Consider the following 20,037-nt stretch of genomic DNA (forward strand, 5'->3'; position numbering starts at 1 on the left):
TTTTGCAAGCCTCTTTAATGTCTGGCTTCATAGAAGGAACTGAATCCTATCTGCTTTTGCATCCAACTGTCGTAACATCACCTGCTGTGTAACCTCTGAAAAACTCTACCATACACTCATGAGATGATGAGAGTGAAAAAGGCATATAATAGTTTGGTATTATTATGACAATAGTTTTGATTTCACAGACCACCTGCAAAGGTCTTAGAGACCCTTGGATGTATCCAGGCCATACTTTAAAAGTTGCTGCCTTAGAGCCTAGCACCCATATACAGCACCCTTTCTTCTTTTCTTTCTATTTTTTTGTCTTTTTTCTTTTTAGGGCCTCACCCATGAAATATGGAAGTTCCCAGGCTAGGGGTCGAATCGGAGCTGCAGCTGTCAGCCTGCACCACAACCGCAGCAATGCTGGATCCTTAACCCACTGAGCAAGGCCAGGAACCAAACCCAGGTCCTCATGGATCCTGGTGGGGTTTGTTAACCACTGAGCCACGGCGGGAACTCCCATAGCACCCTTTCTTCTAACTTTTGACGTGTCTGGTGTGCAGTCAATGTCTCTTTTTTCCCCTGGCCAACTAGAAAATGTTTGCAAGTTAGTAGTTATATTATACTGGACTTGCTTATCAGACTTGATAAACAATGATACGGTTTTTGGGTTGGAGAGCATCCAATGTTTGTTCAGGTATCGGAATGCTCAGAAAGGTTGAGAGCATGAACCCTATAGCCATTTGGATGGAATTAGCACCCCTTCTTAGTCACAGTGGCAAAAGATTCATGGGCAAAACTCCTAGTCTCCTTTGCATTTAGGTGTTGACATATAGATGAATTCTAGTCAATGACAGAATTGACAATAATAAAAATATTCACTATTTCTAAACCCCATGCCTGTTATTTCATATTCTTTCCTTTTCTGACTACAGACAACTACCAGGTGACATGAGAAGCTGCCTGCTGAAAATGACAGCACTTCCAACAGCCAGAACGACAGAGAGAAAGAGTCTTATGCTAAAGATATGTTCAAACTGCAGTACAATTATGTGAAAATTGCATTTGAGCCTTTATGAATTTTGAAGTTCATTGATAATATCCGTTAGTGTTCCTATTACACAGCCACTTACTAGACATGTGATGCGGAAAAAGTTTTTTAACTTCTGTTTAAAGCACTTCTGTTTCCTCATCTGTAAACTGGAGATAATGGTAGTCCCTACTTCATAGGGTTGCTGTGTATATGAAGCATGTAGAACTCAGCTTGGCAAATAGTGAACATGGAAGCCACCTACTTTGGATTGCTATAATTTGCCTCCCACTTCTTATGTACATCTTTTAGCCAATAAGTCATATCTTGGAGACACTGGGATGGATTTCTTGACTGAAATTTAGTTATCTTCAGAATACTAACTTTTTAAACTCTATAATTCTTGGGAGAAACTTCCGAAAGGACTATGAGTCTACACTGGACAGTTGTGTATTATATGATTTATACAACACTTTTTTTTTGCCACACCCATGGCATGTGGAAGTTCCAGGGCCAGTGATGGAACCTATGCCATAGCAGTGCCTTGAGCCACAGCAGTAACAATGCAGGATCTTTAATCTGCTGTGCCATAAGGGAACCCCCACATCATTCATTTTTGAAGAAGATCTTGGGAGGTTGGTTTTGGTTGTGTGTTTTTGTGTCTTTGGTTTACCTTGCAAAGGTATCTGTCTTGTTTCCTTATAGTACAGATCCAGGTGACTTGTGCCATCTCTTGGAGGCAATCCTTGAATTCGTTGGGTGGATGAAAATGTCATATTTGAAATCTAATTCTATTGTATGTATGAAAATCATCCACTGTTACTCTTTTCTGGGCAGTTGATGGAGACTGACATAACAACACAGAACTAGCAACCAGTTTGACCATATATATATAATCTTCCTCTACACATGTCCCACTGCTAGGGGATTCCAGGAAAGGATTAGAAGGTCTCAAGCACACCTCCTCACATGAAGATATCAAAATTATAACTAACTGATGAACAACCACCAACAAAATAGACTGAAAACTACCAAAAAAGATATCCTACCCCAAACACAAAGAGGAAGCCAGGGGAGGGTAGGAGGGGCACTTTCACAATATGAGCAATATGATACCCACTGAGTGAGCAACCCACAAACTGGAATATAACCATATCAAGAGGCTCTTCTACAGGAGAGAGTTCTAAACCCCACATCAGGTTCCCCAGCCTAGAGGTCTGGCACTGGGAAGAGGAGCCACTGGAGCATTTGGCATTGAAGTCCAGTGTGCCTTGAATATAGGAGCTCCATGGGACTGGGGTAAACAGAGACTCCACTCTTAGAAGGGCACACACAGGGATTCATGTGCTGGGTCCCAGGGCAAAGTAGGGACTCCTAAGAATTTGGGTCAGACCTATTTGTGAGTCTTGGAGGGTCTCCTGGGGAAGCAGGGGTCAGCTGTGGCTCACTGTGGGGGCAGGACACCGGAGGCAGAGGTCCCAGGGAATAATCATCAGTGTCAGCTCCCCTGGAGGCTGCCATTTTGTAAAATAAAATAAAAGCCAGCAGGCAAGAGTGCTCAGAAGCCACAGGCCAAACAACAAACAGGGTGAGAACACAGTCCCACCTATCACCAAAGAGGCTGCCTAAATTCCTCCCACTCACACGGCTGCCTCTAATTACACACAGAGACAAAGTTCTGCACACTAAAGGGACAAGGCTCGGCTCCACCCAACAGTCCCTCCCATCAGGAAGCCTGTCACATGTGCCTTTATCAACTTCACCCATCAGGGGACAGATACCACAAGCAAGAGAGGCTACAACCCTGCAGCCTGCAGAAAGGAGACCACACAAAATGAATGGTAGAGAAACATGAGGCTAGATGAATGTAACAAGATAAAACCCCAGAATATCTAAGTGAAGTGGAGACAAGCAACCTACACAAAAAGATTTTAGAGTAGTTATAGTAAGGATGATACAAGATCCGAGGAAGAAAACCAAAAAACAAAAACTGGAGGAAAAGGTAGAGAAATAACAAGAAATGTTTAACAAAGAAAGAGAAGATTTAAAGAACAAGCAGAGAGAAACAACACAATAATCACAATGAAAAATTCACTTGCAAGAATTAATAGCAAATTACAGGAGGCAGAAGAGCTAATAAGTGAGGTGGAAGACAGATTGGTGGAAATCACTGATGCAGAACAGAATAGAGAAAAAAGAATGAAAAGAAATGAAGACAGACTAAGAGAACTCTGGGACAAATTAAACACACTATCATCCACAGGATAAGGGTGCCAGAAGGAGAAGAGAAAGAGAAAAGGCTGGAGAAAATATCTGAACAGATAATAGCTAAAAACTTCCCTAACATGGGAAAGGAATCACTTACTCAAGTCCACGAAGCACAATGAGTACCATGTAGAATAAACCCAAGGGGGAACACCTCAAGACACATATTAAACTGAACACAATTAAAGACAAAGAGAAAATACTGAAAGCAGCCAGAGAAAAGCAACAAATAACATACAAGGGAACCCTGATAAGGTTATTAGCTGATTTTTCAGCAGAAACTCTGCAAGACAGAAGAGATGGCATGATATACTTAAAGTGATGAGAAGGGAAAGCCCCTGACCAAAAATACTCTACGTAGCAAGGCTGTCATTCAGATTTGATGAAGAAATCAAAAGCTCTACAGACAAGCAAAAGCTAAGAGAATTTATACCACCAAACTAGCTTTACAACAACTACTAAAGGAACTTCTCTATATGGAAAAGAAAGGCCACAATTAGAAATAAGAAAATTATAAATGAGAAGGTTCACTGGTAAAGGTAAACATATGATAAAGGTAGGAAATCATCCACACACAAATATGATACCAAAACCAAACCTTGTGAGGAGAGTACAAATGCAGGATACTGGAAATGCATATGCAATGCATTCACTATATATATATATATACACACACATTCCCATATCAAAACTTCATAGTAACCACAAACAAAAATCTACAATAGATACACAAATAAGAAAAAGCAATCCAAACAAAACACTAAAGCAGCCGTCAAACCACAAGAGAATAAAAGAAGAAGGGAAGAATAAAGACCAACAAAAATGAACCCAAAATAATTAACAAAATGGCAATAGGAACATACATATCAATACTTACCTAAAATATAAATGGACTAAATGCTCCAACCAAAAGACGCAGATACCAAATAAATGGATACAAAAATAAGAGTCATATATATGCTGTCTACAAGAGACCTACCTCAGTGCTAGGGACACATACAGACTGAAAGTGAGAGAATAGAAATGATAATCCATGCGAATTGAAATCAAAAGAAAGCTCAAGTAGTAATACTCATAACAGACAAAATAGGCTTTAAAGACTGTTACAAGAGACAAAGAAAACATTATATAATGATCAAAGGATCAATCCAAGAAGAAGATAAAACTTTTGTAAATACATATGCACCCAACATAGGAGCATCTTAATATAGAAGGCAAATGATAACAGTCATAAAAGGAAAAGTAGACAATAATGTAATAATAAGGTGGACTTTAACACCCCACTTTCAACAATGGACAGATCATCCAGACAGAAAATCAACAAGGAAACAACAGGATTTAAATGACACATTAGACCAGATGGACTTAATTGATATTTATAGAACATTCCATTTGAAAGCATCAGAGTATACCTTTTTCTCAAGTGCACATGGAACAGAATCCAGGAGAGATCACATCTAAACACTAATATGTGAAGACCAGACAATATGCTACTAAACAAACAATGGATCACTGAAGAAATCGAAGAGGAAATAAGGCAATATCTAGAGACAAACGAAAGGAAAAACACAATGATATAAAACCTATGTGATGAAGTTCTCAGAGGGAAGTTTATAGCAATATAAGCTTACCTCAGGAAACAGGAAAAATCTGAAATAAATCTCAAACTAACCTTAGAGCCAAAGCAACTAAAGAAAGAAGAATAAACAAACCCAAAATCAGTAGAAGGAAATAAATAATGAAGATGAGAGCAGAAATAAATGAAATAGAGGTGAAGAAAACAGTAGAGAGGATCAGCTAAACCGAAAGTTGGTTTTTTGAAAAGATCAACAAAATAAAAAACCTTTACCCAGACTCATCAAGAAAAAAAGAGAGGGCCCAAATGGATAAAATTAGAAATGAAAAAGAAGTTACAACTGATATCACAGAAATACAAAGGATCCTAAGAGACGACTACAGGCAACTATGTGCCAGTACAATGAACAACCTAGAAGAAATGGACAGATTCTTACAAAGACACAATCTTTCAAGACTGAACAAGGAAGATATAGAGAATATGAATAGAAAAATCACAAGTACTGAAGTTGAAAATGTGATTTAAACACTTCCAACAAACAAAAATCCAGGACCAGATGGCTTCACAGGCTAATTCTATGAAACATTCAGAAAAAAGTTAACACTTATTCTTCTGACACTTTTACAAAAATTGCAAAGGAACCCTCCCAAGCTCATTCTATGAGGCCACCATCACCCTGATACCAAAACCAGACAAAGACACCACATGCAAAGGAAAATTACAGGCCAATGTTGCTGATGAACATAGATGTAAGAATCTGCATCAAAATATTAACAAACTGGAAGTTCCCATTGTGGCATAGCACAAACGAATCCAACTAGTATCCATGAGGATGCAGGTTTGATCAGTAGCCTCACTCAGTGGGTTAAGAATCCAGTGCTGCTGTGAGCTATAGAGGAGGTCACAGATGCAGCTGGGATCCTGTGTTGCTGTGACTGTGGTGTAGGCCAGCAGCTATAGCTCTGATTTGACCCCTAGCCTGGGAACTTCCTTATGCCATGAATGTGGTCCTAAAAAGAAAAAAAAAATAGCAAACTGAATCCAACAATATTTTAAAAGGATGATACATCATGATCAGGTAAGATTTATCCTAGTGATATTGAAGGTTTCTTCAATATCAGCAGGTCAATCAGTGTGATACATCACATTAACAAACTGAAGAATAAAAAACATATGATCATCATAATAGATGAAGAAAAAGCTTTTGACAAAATTCAAAACTCATTTCTGATTAAAAAAAAAAAAACTCTCCAGAAAGTGGGCATAGAGGGAACCTACTTCAACATAATAAAGGCCACATATGACAAACTCATAGCTAACATCATTCTCAACAGTGAAAAGCTGAAAGCATATCTACTGAGATCAGGATCAAAATGAAGATGTTCGCTCTCACCACCTATATTCAACATAGTTTTGGAAGTCTTAGAAATGGCAATGAGAGAAGAAAAAGTAACAAAAGAAACCCAAACTGGAAAACAAGAAGTAAAACAGTCACTGTTTGCAGATGACATGATACTATGCAAAGAAAATCCTAAAGATGCTCCCAGGAAACTGTTAGAGCTCATCAATGAATTTGGTAAAGTTGCGGGACACAAAATTAATACACAGAAATCTCTGGCATTTCTAGACAATAACAAGGAAAGATCAGAAAGAGAAATTATGAGAACAATCCCATTTACCACCACATCAAAAACAATAAAATGCCAAGGAATAAACCTACCTAAGGAGGCTAAAGACTTATATTCTGAAAACTATAAGATGCTGTTAAAAGAAATTGAAGAGGACACAGACAAATGGAAAGATATACCATGTTCTTGGATTGGAATACTCAGTATTGTCAAACTGACTCTACTACCCAAGGCAACTTACAGATTCAATTCAATCCCTATCAAAGTATCAATTTAATTTTTTTGCAGACTCAATTTTGCCAAACTGATTCTACTACCCAAGGCAATCTACAGATTCAATTCAATCCCTATCAAAGTATCAATTTAATTTTTTTGCAGACCTAGAACAAAACAGTTTAAAATTTGCATGGAAACACAAAAGACCCCAACAGCCAAGGCAATCTTGAGAAAGAAAAATGAAGCTGGAGGAATCTGGCTCCCTGAATTCAGACTATACTACAAAGCTACAGTCATCAAAACACTATGGTGCTGGCACAAAAAGAGAAGTATGGATCAATGCGACAGGATAGAAAGCCCAGAAATAAACCCATGTACCTATTTTAACCAATCTACAACAATGAAGACAAGGATATACAATGGAGAAAAGACACTCTCTTCAGTAAGTGGTACTGGGAAAACTGGACAGCTACATGTAAAAGAATGAAATTATTTTGGAGATTAGGCCTTGTCTATTGCATCATTGGCAAAGATTCTTCTCCCATTCTGTGGGTTGTCTTTTCATTTTTTTAATGGTTTCCTTTGCTGTGCAAAAGCATTTGAGTTTGATTAGATCCCACTGGTTTATTGGTGTCTTTATTGCCATTATTCTAGGAGGTGGAGCAAACAAGATGTTGCTGTGATTTATGTCAAAGAGTGTTCTGCCTATGTTTTCCTTTAGGAGCTTTATAGTATCTGGCCTTATATTTAGGGTTTAATCCATTTTGAGTTTATTTTTGATTATGGTGTTAGATAGTGTTCCACTTTCATTCTTTTACATGTAGCTCTCCAGTTTTCCCAGCAACATAACAACTCATGCAATTCAACAACAACAACAAAAAAACAACCAACCAAGTGAAAAATGGGCAGACAACCTAAATAGATATTTTCCAAAGAAGACATGTGGATGGCCAACAGGCATATGAAAAGATGCTCAACATCACTAATTATTAGAGAAATGCAAATCAGAATTACAGTGAGGTACCACCTCACACTAGTCAGAATGGTCATCACTAATAAGTCAACAAATAAATGGTGGAGAGGGTATCCCCTGTTGGTGGGAATGTAAGGTGCTATAAACACTATGGAGAACAGTATGAAGGTAGTTAAGAAAACTAAATATAGGAGTTCCCGTCGTGGCGCAGTGGTTAACGAATCCGACTAGGAACCATGAGGTCGCGGGTTCGGTCCCTGCCCTTGCTCAGTGGGTTAACGATCCGGCGTTGCCGTGAGCTGTGGTGTAGGTCGCAGACGCGGCTCGGATCCCGCGTTGCTGTGGCTCTGGCGTAGGCCGGTGGCTACAGCTCCGATTCGACCCCTAGCCTGGGAACCTCCATATGCCGCGGGAGTGGCCCAAGAAATAGCAACAACAACAACAACAGACAAAAAAGAGGCAAAAAGACAAAAAAAAAAAAAAAAAAGAAAAGAAAACTAAATATAGAACTATAGTATGATCCAGCAATTACACTTTTGAGCACATGTCTGGACTAAACTTTCATTGAAAAAGATACATATACCCCCATGTTCATAACAGCACTATTCACAATAGCCAAGACATGGAAACAACCTAAATGTCCATAGACAGATGAATGGATTAAGAAGATGTGGTACATATATACAATGGAATATTACTCAGTCATAAAAAAGAGAAACTAATGCCATTTGCAGCAACATGGATAGAACTAGAGACTCTCATACTAAGTGAAGTAAGCCATAAAGAAAAAGACAAATATCATATGATATCATTTATTTGTGGAATCTAAAATATGGAACACATGATCCTATCTAAAAAACAAACAAACAAACAAACAAAAAACAGAAACAGATCATGGCCAAGAAGAGCAGACTTGGGGTTCCCAGGGAGGAAAGGGGAAGGAATGGGATGGATAGGCATTTTGGGATTTTTTTGGATGCAAAATGTTATATTTGGAATAGATGGGCAATGGGACCCTACTGAAGAGCACAGGGTGATATGTGTGGTTGGATCACTTTGCTGTACAACAGAACTTAAAGAAACATTGTAAATCAACCATCCTTTAATAATAATAATAATAAAATTAAATAAAAAAGAATGAAATTAAAACATGCCATACACACACACAAAAAAAACCCCTCAAAATGGATCAATGAGTTAAACATGAGACTGGATACTATAAACCTCTTAGAGGAAAACAGGCTGAACACTCTCTGACAAACCACAGCAGTATCTTCTCAGATCCACTTTCTAGAGTAATGACAATAACAACTAAAATAAACAAATGGGACCTAATTAAACATTTTTGCACAGCAAAGGAAGCCATAAACAAAATGAAAATATGACCCACAGATAAGAGAAAATATTTGCAAATAAGGAGACCAACAAGGGATTAATATCAAAAATATACAAACAACTTATGTAGCTCAATGTCAAAAAAACCCCACAAACAGCCCAATGGGCAGAAGATGTAAATAGAAATTACTCTAAAGAAGACATACAGATAGCCAAAAAGCACATGAAGAGATGCTCAGCATTACTAATTATTAGAGAAAGGCAAATCAAAACTACAATGAGGTACCACCTTACACTGGCCAGGTTGGCCATCATCAAAAAAATCTACAAATAATAAATGCTGGAGAGGGTGCAGAGAAAGGGAAGTTACATTCTTTCTTACAGTATTGGTGGGAATATAAACTGCCACAACCACTATGGAAAACAGTATGGAGGTGCCTCAAAAAACTAAAAATAGAACTATCATATGATCCAGCAATCCCGCTGCTGGGCACCTATCTGGAAAAAAACATAATTTGAAAATATACATGTACCCTAATGAAAGACAAATATTATATGATATTGCTTATATGTGGAATCAAAGAAAAGGATAAAAATGAATTTATTTGCAGAACAGAAACATACTCAAAATCTTTGAAAACAAACTTATGGTTACCAAAATGGACAGGTGCTGGGGAAGGATGGACTGTGGATTTGGGGTTGGCAAAATGCACACTGTGGTATATGGAAAGTCTGGCCAGTGTAGACCTGCCATATAGTACAGTGAACTCTACCCAATATTCTATGTGGGGAAAGAATCTGAAAAAGAATGGATGTGAGTACATGTATAACTGAATCACTTTGTTGTACAGCAGAAATTATCACAACATTGAAAATCAACTACACTTCAAAAAAACTTTAAAAAATGAAAAAAAAAGTTCCACTGGGTTGGATTGGTTCCACTAGGATGGATACAATGACAACTAAAAGATAATAATAATAACGGTGTTTATTAGTACCCCATACATGTCATCAATTTTCCACACATACTAACTCATTCATTATTCACCACACTTGCAGATACCATGGAAACCAGTATGGTGGCTCTTCATAAAACTAAAGATCCAGCAATCTCACTCCCAGACATATATATAGATCAAACTAGAATTCTAAAAGATACATGCACCCCAATGTTCATAGCAGCACTATTTACAATAGCTAATTAGGAAGAATTTACAATAGCTAATTAGGAAGAAACCTAAATATCCATTAACAAAGGAATGGATAAAGAAGAAGTGATACACACACACACACACACACACACACACACACACACACTGGAGTGCTACTCAGCCATAAAAAAGAATGCAATAATGCCATTTGCAGCAACATGGATGGAACTAGAGATTATCATACTAAGTGAAGTGAGTCAGAAAGAGAAAGACAAACAGCACGTGATATCACTTATATAAAATAAACTTATCTCCAAAAAGGAAACAGACTCATAGAGTTAGAAAACAAATTTATGGTTACCAACAGGGAAAGGTCAGGGGGGAGGGATAAATTAGGAGTTTGGTATTAACATATACCCACTACTATATATAAAATAGATATGTATGGCACAAAGAACTCTACTCAATATTTTGCAATAATTTGTAAGCGAAAAGAAGCTTAAAAAGAATCAATCCCTCTATCTACCTACCTACCTATCTATGACTAAATCAGGCGCTGTACACCTGAAACTAACACAACATTGTAAATCAGCTCTGCTTCAATTACAAATATTTTAAAAGTGTGATTACATTTTTATCTGTCAGACAGTATGTAGCTAATTGTCACATTAGATATAATTAATGTGAGCTTTTATTATGAATGTGTTTATATCTAGGGCAAATATCTGTCTGCTTCTCAGATTCTCCATCTATTTAAAAGTAGACAAAGGTCCCTTACCTGGAAGGCGACTGTATGTCACACCTTCTTGTGGTCCCCCGCAGCACTCCAAATCTTTGCTCACAATCTGTCCACCACAGCACTGTTGGCCATGGCCATCATGGAGCCTCCCAGCACAGCAAATCTGGTTTCCTGAGGTGGAGTATGGCATTCTGCCACAGCAGGAGTCGCCGATGCCAGTGGAAGCCCGATTGTGCTGTTCATCTGGACAACATACTTCACCTGTCAATTTAGGACAATAACCATCATTGCACGAGTTAAGAAAAATATGCTTTGACTCACAACTACATTTTATCACCATGATCTTGCAGATGCCAACCAGTTGATGGGATATCATCATATTGGAGTTGCCTAAATCTCAATTCAACTTCAAAAAAAATTTTTTTGAATATTTAATTTTCAAATTGAATACGTTTGAAGTTGTATAAAGGTAGCTGTGTGTTTACTCATAAACACACATTCCAATTTAAGTGGTAAGGTTATGTTGCCTCTTCTTTTTCTCTGATCCCTAATACGTGATGAGCACATTAGATCTAGTGACATGGAGTAAGTGACATTACAAAAAAAGGCTGTCTACAAACACTTTTCTATCTAGGGTATTTTTTTTTTTTTTGGAAAGTAGGGTGAATTCAGGAATCAATTCTTGATACATCAGTATTGCTTTTGATGATCATTTATTTAACCAGACAGAACATTTCCAATGGAAAGGTTAATTAAGTGTGGGGAGGTAAAAAAAAAAAAAAATACCACATTCAGTCGGCATACTAGTATTTTTATGAACTATGGCAGACAGTGAATTTCACCGATGTAGTGAAATCCACATTTCCCCTTTACATTATAGTCTGGGAAACTTAAGAAAAAAAATAAAATAGTCTTTTGCCTGTTGCCTATGGATCAAACAGTTCAACTCTTCTAAATACCAATGGTCAACTTTTTTTAAAAAATATGTTATGCAGCTTCTAAAAGACAGGAAGACTCCAAAAGACAGAACAAATTTAAAATTGCTTTCTTAATGATACCATAGAAAGGATTAATAAGAACTTGAGAGATCTAAAAATCAAACTTCACCTTTCCTCTCTATCTCATGACCCAGTTTTGGGTTGACCTCTTTCCTGGTCTCTTGAACCTTGCCCCCCTTCTCCCCCTTGCCTTACTACTTTTCTTCTTCCTGCACCTTCAACAGACCCTCTTCTCTTTCCTCCACTGCCCCTTCTTTCTCTGAAAATATTTTATTTTCTAGAGCAATTTTACGTTCGCAGCAAAATTGAGAAGATTCATGGGATTCCCACGTACCTCCTGCCCCTACACATGTATAACCTCCTCCATCATCCATATCCCTCGCCAAAGTGGTTCATTTGTTACAACTGACGAACCTACACGGACACATTATCACCTCCAATGCCCCTTCTTAAACATATCTTTATCCCTGGACACTAGCCCTTCATTAAATCTTATGAGGTATATGAGTATGATGGCCAACCTGGCAGGTTTTATAGCTTAAACCATGATCCAGATAAGATTTACATAATCTAGTTAATGACTTGCCAAACCATCTTAAAAAAGGCACAGATTCCCTGAAGAATTTAGGATTGCCTTAGGAATTTATAGTCCTGGACTCCCTGATCTCTGTCAATTAGTTCATCTTGTGAGGCTAGCATATGCAAAAGCTTGGTTAGTAAAAGAAAGATGACGTGCTAACCAAAAGGATATTAAATATATGGGACAATATTTATGGGTAGATTATTAAAGAGTACAAAAATAGGACAAGAACTCTTTGCATTTATCCCTGAAGTCTTTCTTGTCCAGAATTCATTGGTCAAAAACCCATCCCACTGGGTGAAATGGACAAATTACTAGAAACGCATAACTTACCAAGACTAAATCATGATGAAATATGAAATCTGAATAGACCTGTAACTAGTAACTAGATTAAATCATTAATCAAAAACCTCCCAATAAAGAAAAGCCCTGGACCAGATGGCTTCACTGAATTCTACCAAAGATTTTGTTAAAAAGTTAACATCAGTTCTTCACAAACTCCTTTAAAATATTGAAGAGGAAGAAAGACTTCTCTTTTTTTTGACATTTCAGTAAGATTTAATAGTTTTCAGACTAAGTAGGATAGAAAAACATCAATACTTAACCGAGACACCTCGTTAAGGTTCAGAAAGTCTTCTGCAAAAAGGAGTAGGAGACCCCTAAGCCTATGCAGAAAACAAATTGCCCAGTCACAACCTATGGGCTCCCACCCTCAGAGTGCTAACTGGTAGCAACAAGACAGAAGCCCACAGAATCCATCTTTCCTTGTCCTCTTCAGGTACTGTTGAAGAGATCTAATTTTTCACCCAAGGTACTGGTTCCGGTACATATGGATCATACGTCCACTTGGGGAAAACTCGTTTATAGAGGTTCATCAGTACTGTGTCCTGAGATTTTAGCTTCCCATCAAAACTGCACTTCATGTGGCCATGAGTACCTAAAGGCTCCTTGCTGTGTCCCCTACGTTCCCACTTTGTTCTCAGTTCCACTGGTTTAAACCACAGCACATCCTCTCTGCTGAACAACATGTAACGCACCACGAAGAAATACTTCTTAATTAATGAGGGCGCATTACCCCGATAATAAAACCACAGACATCAAGGAAAGAAAACCACAGGAGTTTCCTGGTGGCACTGAGGTTTAAAGATCTAGCATGGTCTCTGCGGTGGCTTGGGCCACCGCTGTGGCACAGTTTCAGTCCTTGGAATGGAAACTTCTATATGCCAAGGGTGCAACCCCCACTTCCCTCCAAAAAAAAAAAAAAAAAGAGAGAGAAAGAAAAAAGAAAACTCCAGACAACATCCCATATAAGTATTAATGTAAAAATTCTCAAAAAAAATACTAACAAACTGAATTCAATTCAGTAGCACATTAAAAAAATTATACAACATAACAAAGTGGTATTTATTACCATAATGCAAGGATAATTCAACATAGAAAAATCAACCACTGTAACACACCACATTAATGGAATAAAAGAAGCAAAATGCACAGTCATCTTAACCAATGTAGAAAAAGTATTTGACAAAATTCAACATTTTTTATTACAAAAACATTTAGCAAACTAGAAATGGAAGAAGCTACAATACATGTGAAAAACCCACAATTAACATTATATTCAACAGTGAAAATTTTCTTCTAAAATCAGAAGACAAGGATGCTGACATTTGCCACTTCTAATTGAATATAATTTTGGAAGTATAACCATAGAAATTTGGCAAGAAATAGAAAGAAAAGACATCCACATTGAAAAGGAAGAAGTTAAATTAGCTCTATTCACAGACAATATAAACTTATTATTCACAGACAAAAAAAAAAACCTGTTTACACTAATGAGAGAATTTAGGAAAGCTGAAGGATACAAAATCCACATATAAAAATTAGTTGTGCTGCTATATACTTAGAATGAACAGTGTGTATAGGAAATTTAAAGAACAACTCCATTTACAGTAGTATAAAAATACTTAAGAATAAGCTTAACCAAAGAGGTGAAATAATTGTACAGTAAAAACTACAAAATGTTGCTGAAATAAATTAAGGAGTTAGATAAATAGAAGGACATCCCAAGTCCTGGTATTAGAAGACTCAATACTATTAAGATCAATAATACCCAAGGTGACCTACAGATTCAATGCAATCCCTATCAAAATCTCAACAATGCTTTTTTTTTCAAAAATAGAAAAATGCATCCTAAAATTAAAAAGGAATCTTGAGGTACCTCAAATAGCCAAAATAATCTTTAAAAAGAACAAAACTGGAGGTCTCCTTCCTGGTTTCAAAACTTACTATAAAGTGACAGTAATTGAAACAGTATGGTCCCAGTACAAAGACAGATATATAGACCAAATGGAAAAGAACAGAGCTTGGAAATAAATGTATAATCAAATGATTTTCAACAAAGATGCCAAGACCATTCAGTGGGGGAATGGATGACCTTTCCAACAATTGATGTTGGAAAAACTGGATGTCCAAAAGCAAAGACTGAAGTCAACCTATACCTTATACCATATACAGAAATTAAATCAAAATGGATACAAGACCTAAATGTATTTTAGATGAAAACATAGGAGAAAAGTTTAATGACAATGGATTTGGCAATGATTTCTTGCATATGAGGAAAAATAAGATGATTTGGATCTTGTCAAAATAAAAAAGTGTTATGCACCTAAAGATACTATCGACTGGAGTTCCCACTGTGGTGCAAAGGGATTGGTGCTGCTGCACAATGCAGGTTGCAACTGCAGCTCAGATCCGACCCCTGGAATAGGAACACCATATGGCATGGGGTGGTCAAAAAAAAGACACTGTCTTCTAACTAAAACTGACCCATAGGAGAAAATATTTGCCAGTTGTATATTTTATAAGGGATTGATACCCAGAATATATAAAGAACTCCTACAACTCATTAACAAAAACACAATCCAATTAAAAAAATGGACAAAGGACGCATACAGACATTCTCCAAAGAAGATATACATATGACCAATAAGCACGAATAAGTTCAATATTACTAATTAATAGGGAAAGGTATATCAAAACCACAATGAGATATCACTTCACAACCAGTTATGATTATTATAAAAAATCAGAAAATCACAAGTGTTAGCAAAGAAGTGGAGAAATTGGAACCCTGTGCATTGCTGTGGTGCAAGCTGCTGTGGAAAATACTATGGCAGTTCCTCAAAAAGTTAAACACAGAATTACCATAGGATAAAAGAATTTTACTTCTGTCTCTATAGCCAAAAAAAAAAATGGAAAGCAGTGATTCGACAGATAGCTGTACACCAATATTTATGGTAGACTTACTGGCAACAGCCAAAAGGTGGATCACCAGCTGCACAGATAAAAAGATGTTGACTCTACACACAACGGACCATCATTCAGCCTGAAATAGGAAGGACCTTCTGACACAGGCTACAACACGCACGAGCCTTGAAAGCATCATGTTAAGTGAAACTAGCCCGTCACGAAAGGACCATACAAGCATCATGTTGTATGGTCCTACTATGTGAGACACATAGAGAAGTCAAACTCTTAGAGAAAATGGAACAGTGGTTGTAAGCGGTGGGGGTGAGGGCCAGGAGAGAGTTCATGTTTAATGGGTGCAGAATTTCAGTTTGGGAAGAGAAAAAGGTGCTGGAGGTGGTGGTGATGACGGTTATACAACAATGGGAGTGAGTTTAATGCCACTGAGGTGCGCACCTAAAAATGGTTAAAATGATATGTGTTGGAGTCCGTTGTGGCTCAGCGGCTTAAGGACCAAACACTGTCCCTGTGAGGATGTGGGTTTGATCCCTGACCTCACCCAGTGGATTCGGGATCCTGCATTGCTGCAAGCCGAAGCCCAGGGCACAGATGTGGCTTGGATCTGGTGATGCCATGATCATTTGGATCTGGTGGCTGTGGCGCAGGGCCCAGCTGTAGCTCTACTTCCATCCCTGGCCTAGGAACTTCCACGTACTGCAACTGTAGCCAAAAAAACAATGATATATGTTAAAAAAAACTCCAGCTCCATAAACAGGGAAACACAATTCCATGCCCAGTTTCAGAGACTGGTTAACTACTGCCTTCTAGGACTACTCTGGTCTCAAAAGAAGTGAAGAAGATACCAAAACTTCCCCCCAAACAGAAAAGAGGAGAGCAGACTGTCTCTCCTCTCTAAATTACAAGGGTTTGCTGATCCTTGGAAGATACTTTGTCTTAGAAAAAAGGGAAAAAAAAAATCAGACCAAATCAATAGCTTTTCAGAATAAGCAATTAGATAATCCAAGAACAAGGAGAGCTCTATGTCCAGTCTATCCCCAAACAACCATCTATACTGTAAGTAAAAGGGACATTAGGAAAAATCTTGCTCAAAAATCTATAAATAAATGTTGGGAAGGGTGTTGAGAAAAGAGACCCCTCTTCACTGTTGGCGGGGATGTAAACCACTACAGAGAACAGTATGGAGGTTCGTCAAAAAACTAAATAAAGAGTTACCTTATGATCCTGCAATCCCACTCCTGGGTACATATCCGAAGAAAACCACAATTCAAAAAGATACATGCACCCCTATCTTCATTGCAGCACTATTTATAATAGCCAAGACACAGAAGCAACCTAAATATCCAACAGAGGACTGGATAAAGAAGATGTGCTATGTATATACACAATGGAATATTACCTGGCCACAATAATGAATGAAATGTCATTTATAGCAACATGGATGGACCTAGAGATTATCATACTAAGTGAAATAAATCAAACAGAGAAAGACAAATATCAAATGAAATAACCAGTATGTGGAATTTTTAAAAAATGATATAAAGGAACTTTTCCACAAAACAGAAACAGACTCAAAGATTTCGAAACCAAACTCAGGGTTGCCAAAATGAACATGCTGGGGTGAGAGATAAATTGGGAGGTTGGGATTGGGATATACACTCTACTATACATGGAATGAATGGGTAACGCGGACTGTACAGCACAGGGAAATCTACTCAATACTCTACTTTGTGGTGGTGTAGGGGGGAAAAGAATCTGAAAAAGGATGGACAAGTGTCTATGTACAACGGATTCACTTTGCTGTACACCTGAAACTAACACAACATTGCAGGTCAACTATACTCTAAGAAAATTTCTTTAAAAAGAAAGAAAAAGATGACCTAAATTCAGGGAAAAAAGAAAAATACTTGCTCTACTTTAGCTAGAGAGACAGAACCGAAAAAGGAAAAGAACAAATGGTGACAGATCACCCCCTCTGCACAAGCAGTTGCTCCTGTCAATCCGTAACTACCCTCAACACAAAAGAGAGAACTATCCATGCAACTGTAACAATAGAAGGTTTCATTAGGCAACATCATCTACCATAAACCCTATCACTTTTCCATCATTCCTTCCTAGGAATATCCCGAATGTCTCAATGGGAGAAACTGCAAATACTTTTCAGACTCTGCCTTTGACTTTCTCTGTTCTCTCTTGAATCCACACACTTTTCTGTTTAGTAATCCCAACCCCAGTGCATTTGTTGGGAGAAGATCCACTCTATAAAAGAATGGGATGCCATTACTAAATGGGCACCCTAAAGTCTCTTTCTGGAACTCCCAGAAGAATTCCCAGTCTATAATTCGATGATGGTACCTATGACCTGAGGCTTCTGTGACCACATTTCAGATCCTGAATCTGTCTCTGGGGTAAAGATAGTTCACTTACAGGATTCCTAGAAGAGGCTAGACCCTTAAAGGTCTCTATAAATCTGGTTATGTCCTTGAAAATGTCTCAAAATGTATTTTTTGAAAAAAGGTGCTCTTGATCACTTATAACTGGAATCTAATATCCAGCACAAATGAACATCTCCTCAGAAAAGAAAATCATGGACTTGGAGAAGAGACTTGTGGCTGCCTGATGGGAGGGGGAGGGAGTGGGAGGGATCGGGAGCTTGGGCTTATCAGACACAACTTAGAATAGATTTACAAGGAGATCCTGCTGAATAGCATTGAGAACCTTGTCTAGATACTCATGTTGCAACAGAAGAAAGTCTGGGGGGAAAATGTAATTGTAATGTATACATGTAAGGATAACCTGACCCCCTTGCTGTACAGTGGGAAAAAAAAAAAAGGTGCTCTTGAATAACCGTGGGCCATTGCATCTACATGCCTCCAGAAAGTACTTCTTACCCCCTATACCTAACACATTAGTCATTCCATCTGAAAAGACAAATAACTCGTATATAACACTAAGACTTAAGGGGCATTAACAAGATTGTGCTTTCTGATTTCCCTGTAGTTCTCAACCCTAATATCATCTTATCTCCAATCCCCAAGACAGCTACTTAATTTAGAGTAACAGATATAAGCTTGGCAGTTTTTCATATATCTCTGGCATTCACACTTAGAGAATCTCTTTGTGTTGACTTGGGACAGTTATGTCCCAACAGTTTACAGAAATGCACTCTTAATTCTTGTAATTATTTAACACAAACCTTAGTGTGGTAAGCAAAGTATAGCCTTCCAAAGATGCACACGTCCTAATCCTTGGAACCTGTGGATATGTTAAGGTCTATGGCAAAGGGAAATTCATAAAGCAGATGGAATTAAGTTCGACGGCACGATGTGAGAAAGGCTCCGCTGGCCATTGCAGGCCTGGAAGATGGAAGGGGGCCATAGCCAATGAATGTGGGCAGCTTCCAGAGGTGGAAAAGGTAAGAAGGTCTCATGAGATCACTTTCTGCTTGTTTTTTTTTTAATAGGAATTTTCAAGGTAATTGAATGCAGATATATTTGTTTGCTTTCGTTTCTATCAAGATAGCATAAAAATATATTACACATATGAAGTCATCACATTATCATAACACATGATATATAAGGGCTTTACATAATAAAGGGCTCAATATAATATTTACTCATGGAAATTCTGATCTTGGTCATGTTGCCACGTCTCATTTTTCCTACTTGTAAAAATGGAGATAGAAGTCTAAGGTGTGCTCCTTTTAGCAGAATTTATTTGAAAAGATATCATCCAGTAAAACTGACCAGCTTGGGATGCACAGTTCTGCGAATTTTACCACAGAAATATCATCAGAATACAAAAGAGTTTTATGCTCCTTCATGCTAATGCTTTATCGTCACTCTCTCTCCATCCTTCTGTTCTCTTGGCAGTCACTGATTTGTCCTCCATCTCTGTGACTCATCTTTACATACATGTCTGTTACCGGACTGAGCTTTGGGTCTACCTGCCTGCCATGCAGCAAAGCCAGTTTACGGACCTTGGATTGTGGCGAAGGTAAGCACAGCATTCTTCATTGCAGGATGCCAAGCAAAGAGTGTGGGTGGCTCATGGTCAAAAGACCCAAACTCCCTGATGGTTTTAGGGAAAGGTTTTTAGGGGCAACATTTGAATGAGGTTTGCAGGGTACATGACTGTCTTCTGATTAATTGGTAACAAGAGTGATGTTTCAAGGCACCCGCAAATCATCAATGTTCTGGTTTCAACCAGTCTGGGTCTACGTGCTTATGCTCAGGCATTCAGTCACCATGCTCCACTTGGGTGGGGTTATGGGGGTGAGCGGGGTGGATCTTAGTTC

At 38.0% G+C, this 20,037-nt stretch overlaps 1 protein-coding gene across 1 annotated transcript in view; it reads right to left on the minus strand.

Annotated features, from left to right (window-relative positions):
• Positions 1-20,037, minus strand: part of USH2A (usherin) — an 837,143-nt gene that overhangs the window by 215,582 nt on the left and 601,524 nt on the right. Inside the window, 1 exon segment of the mRNA XM_021064292.1 lies at positions 10,938-11,159. Within this exon segment, the coding sequence (XP_020919951.1) occupies positions 10,938-11,159 (222 nt within the window).

Source organism: Sus scrofa, chromosome 10 (assembly GCF_000003025.6).
Source record: "Sus scrofa isolate TJ Tabasco breed Duroc chromosome 10, Sscrofa11.1, whole genome shotgun sequence".
NCBI lineage: Eukaryota > Metazoa > Chordata > Mammalia > Artiodactyla > Suidae > Sus > Sus scrofa.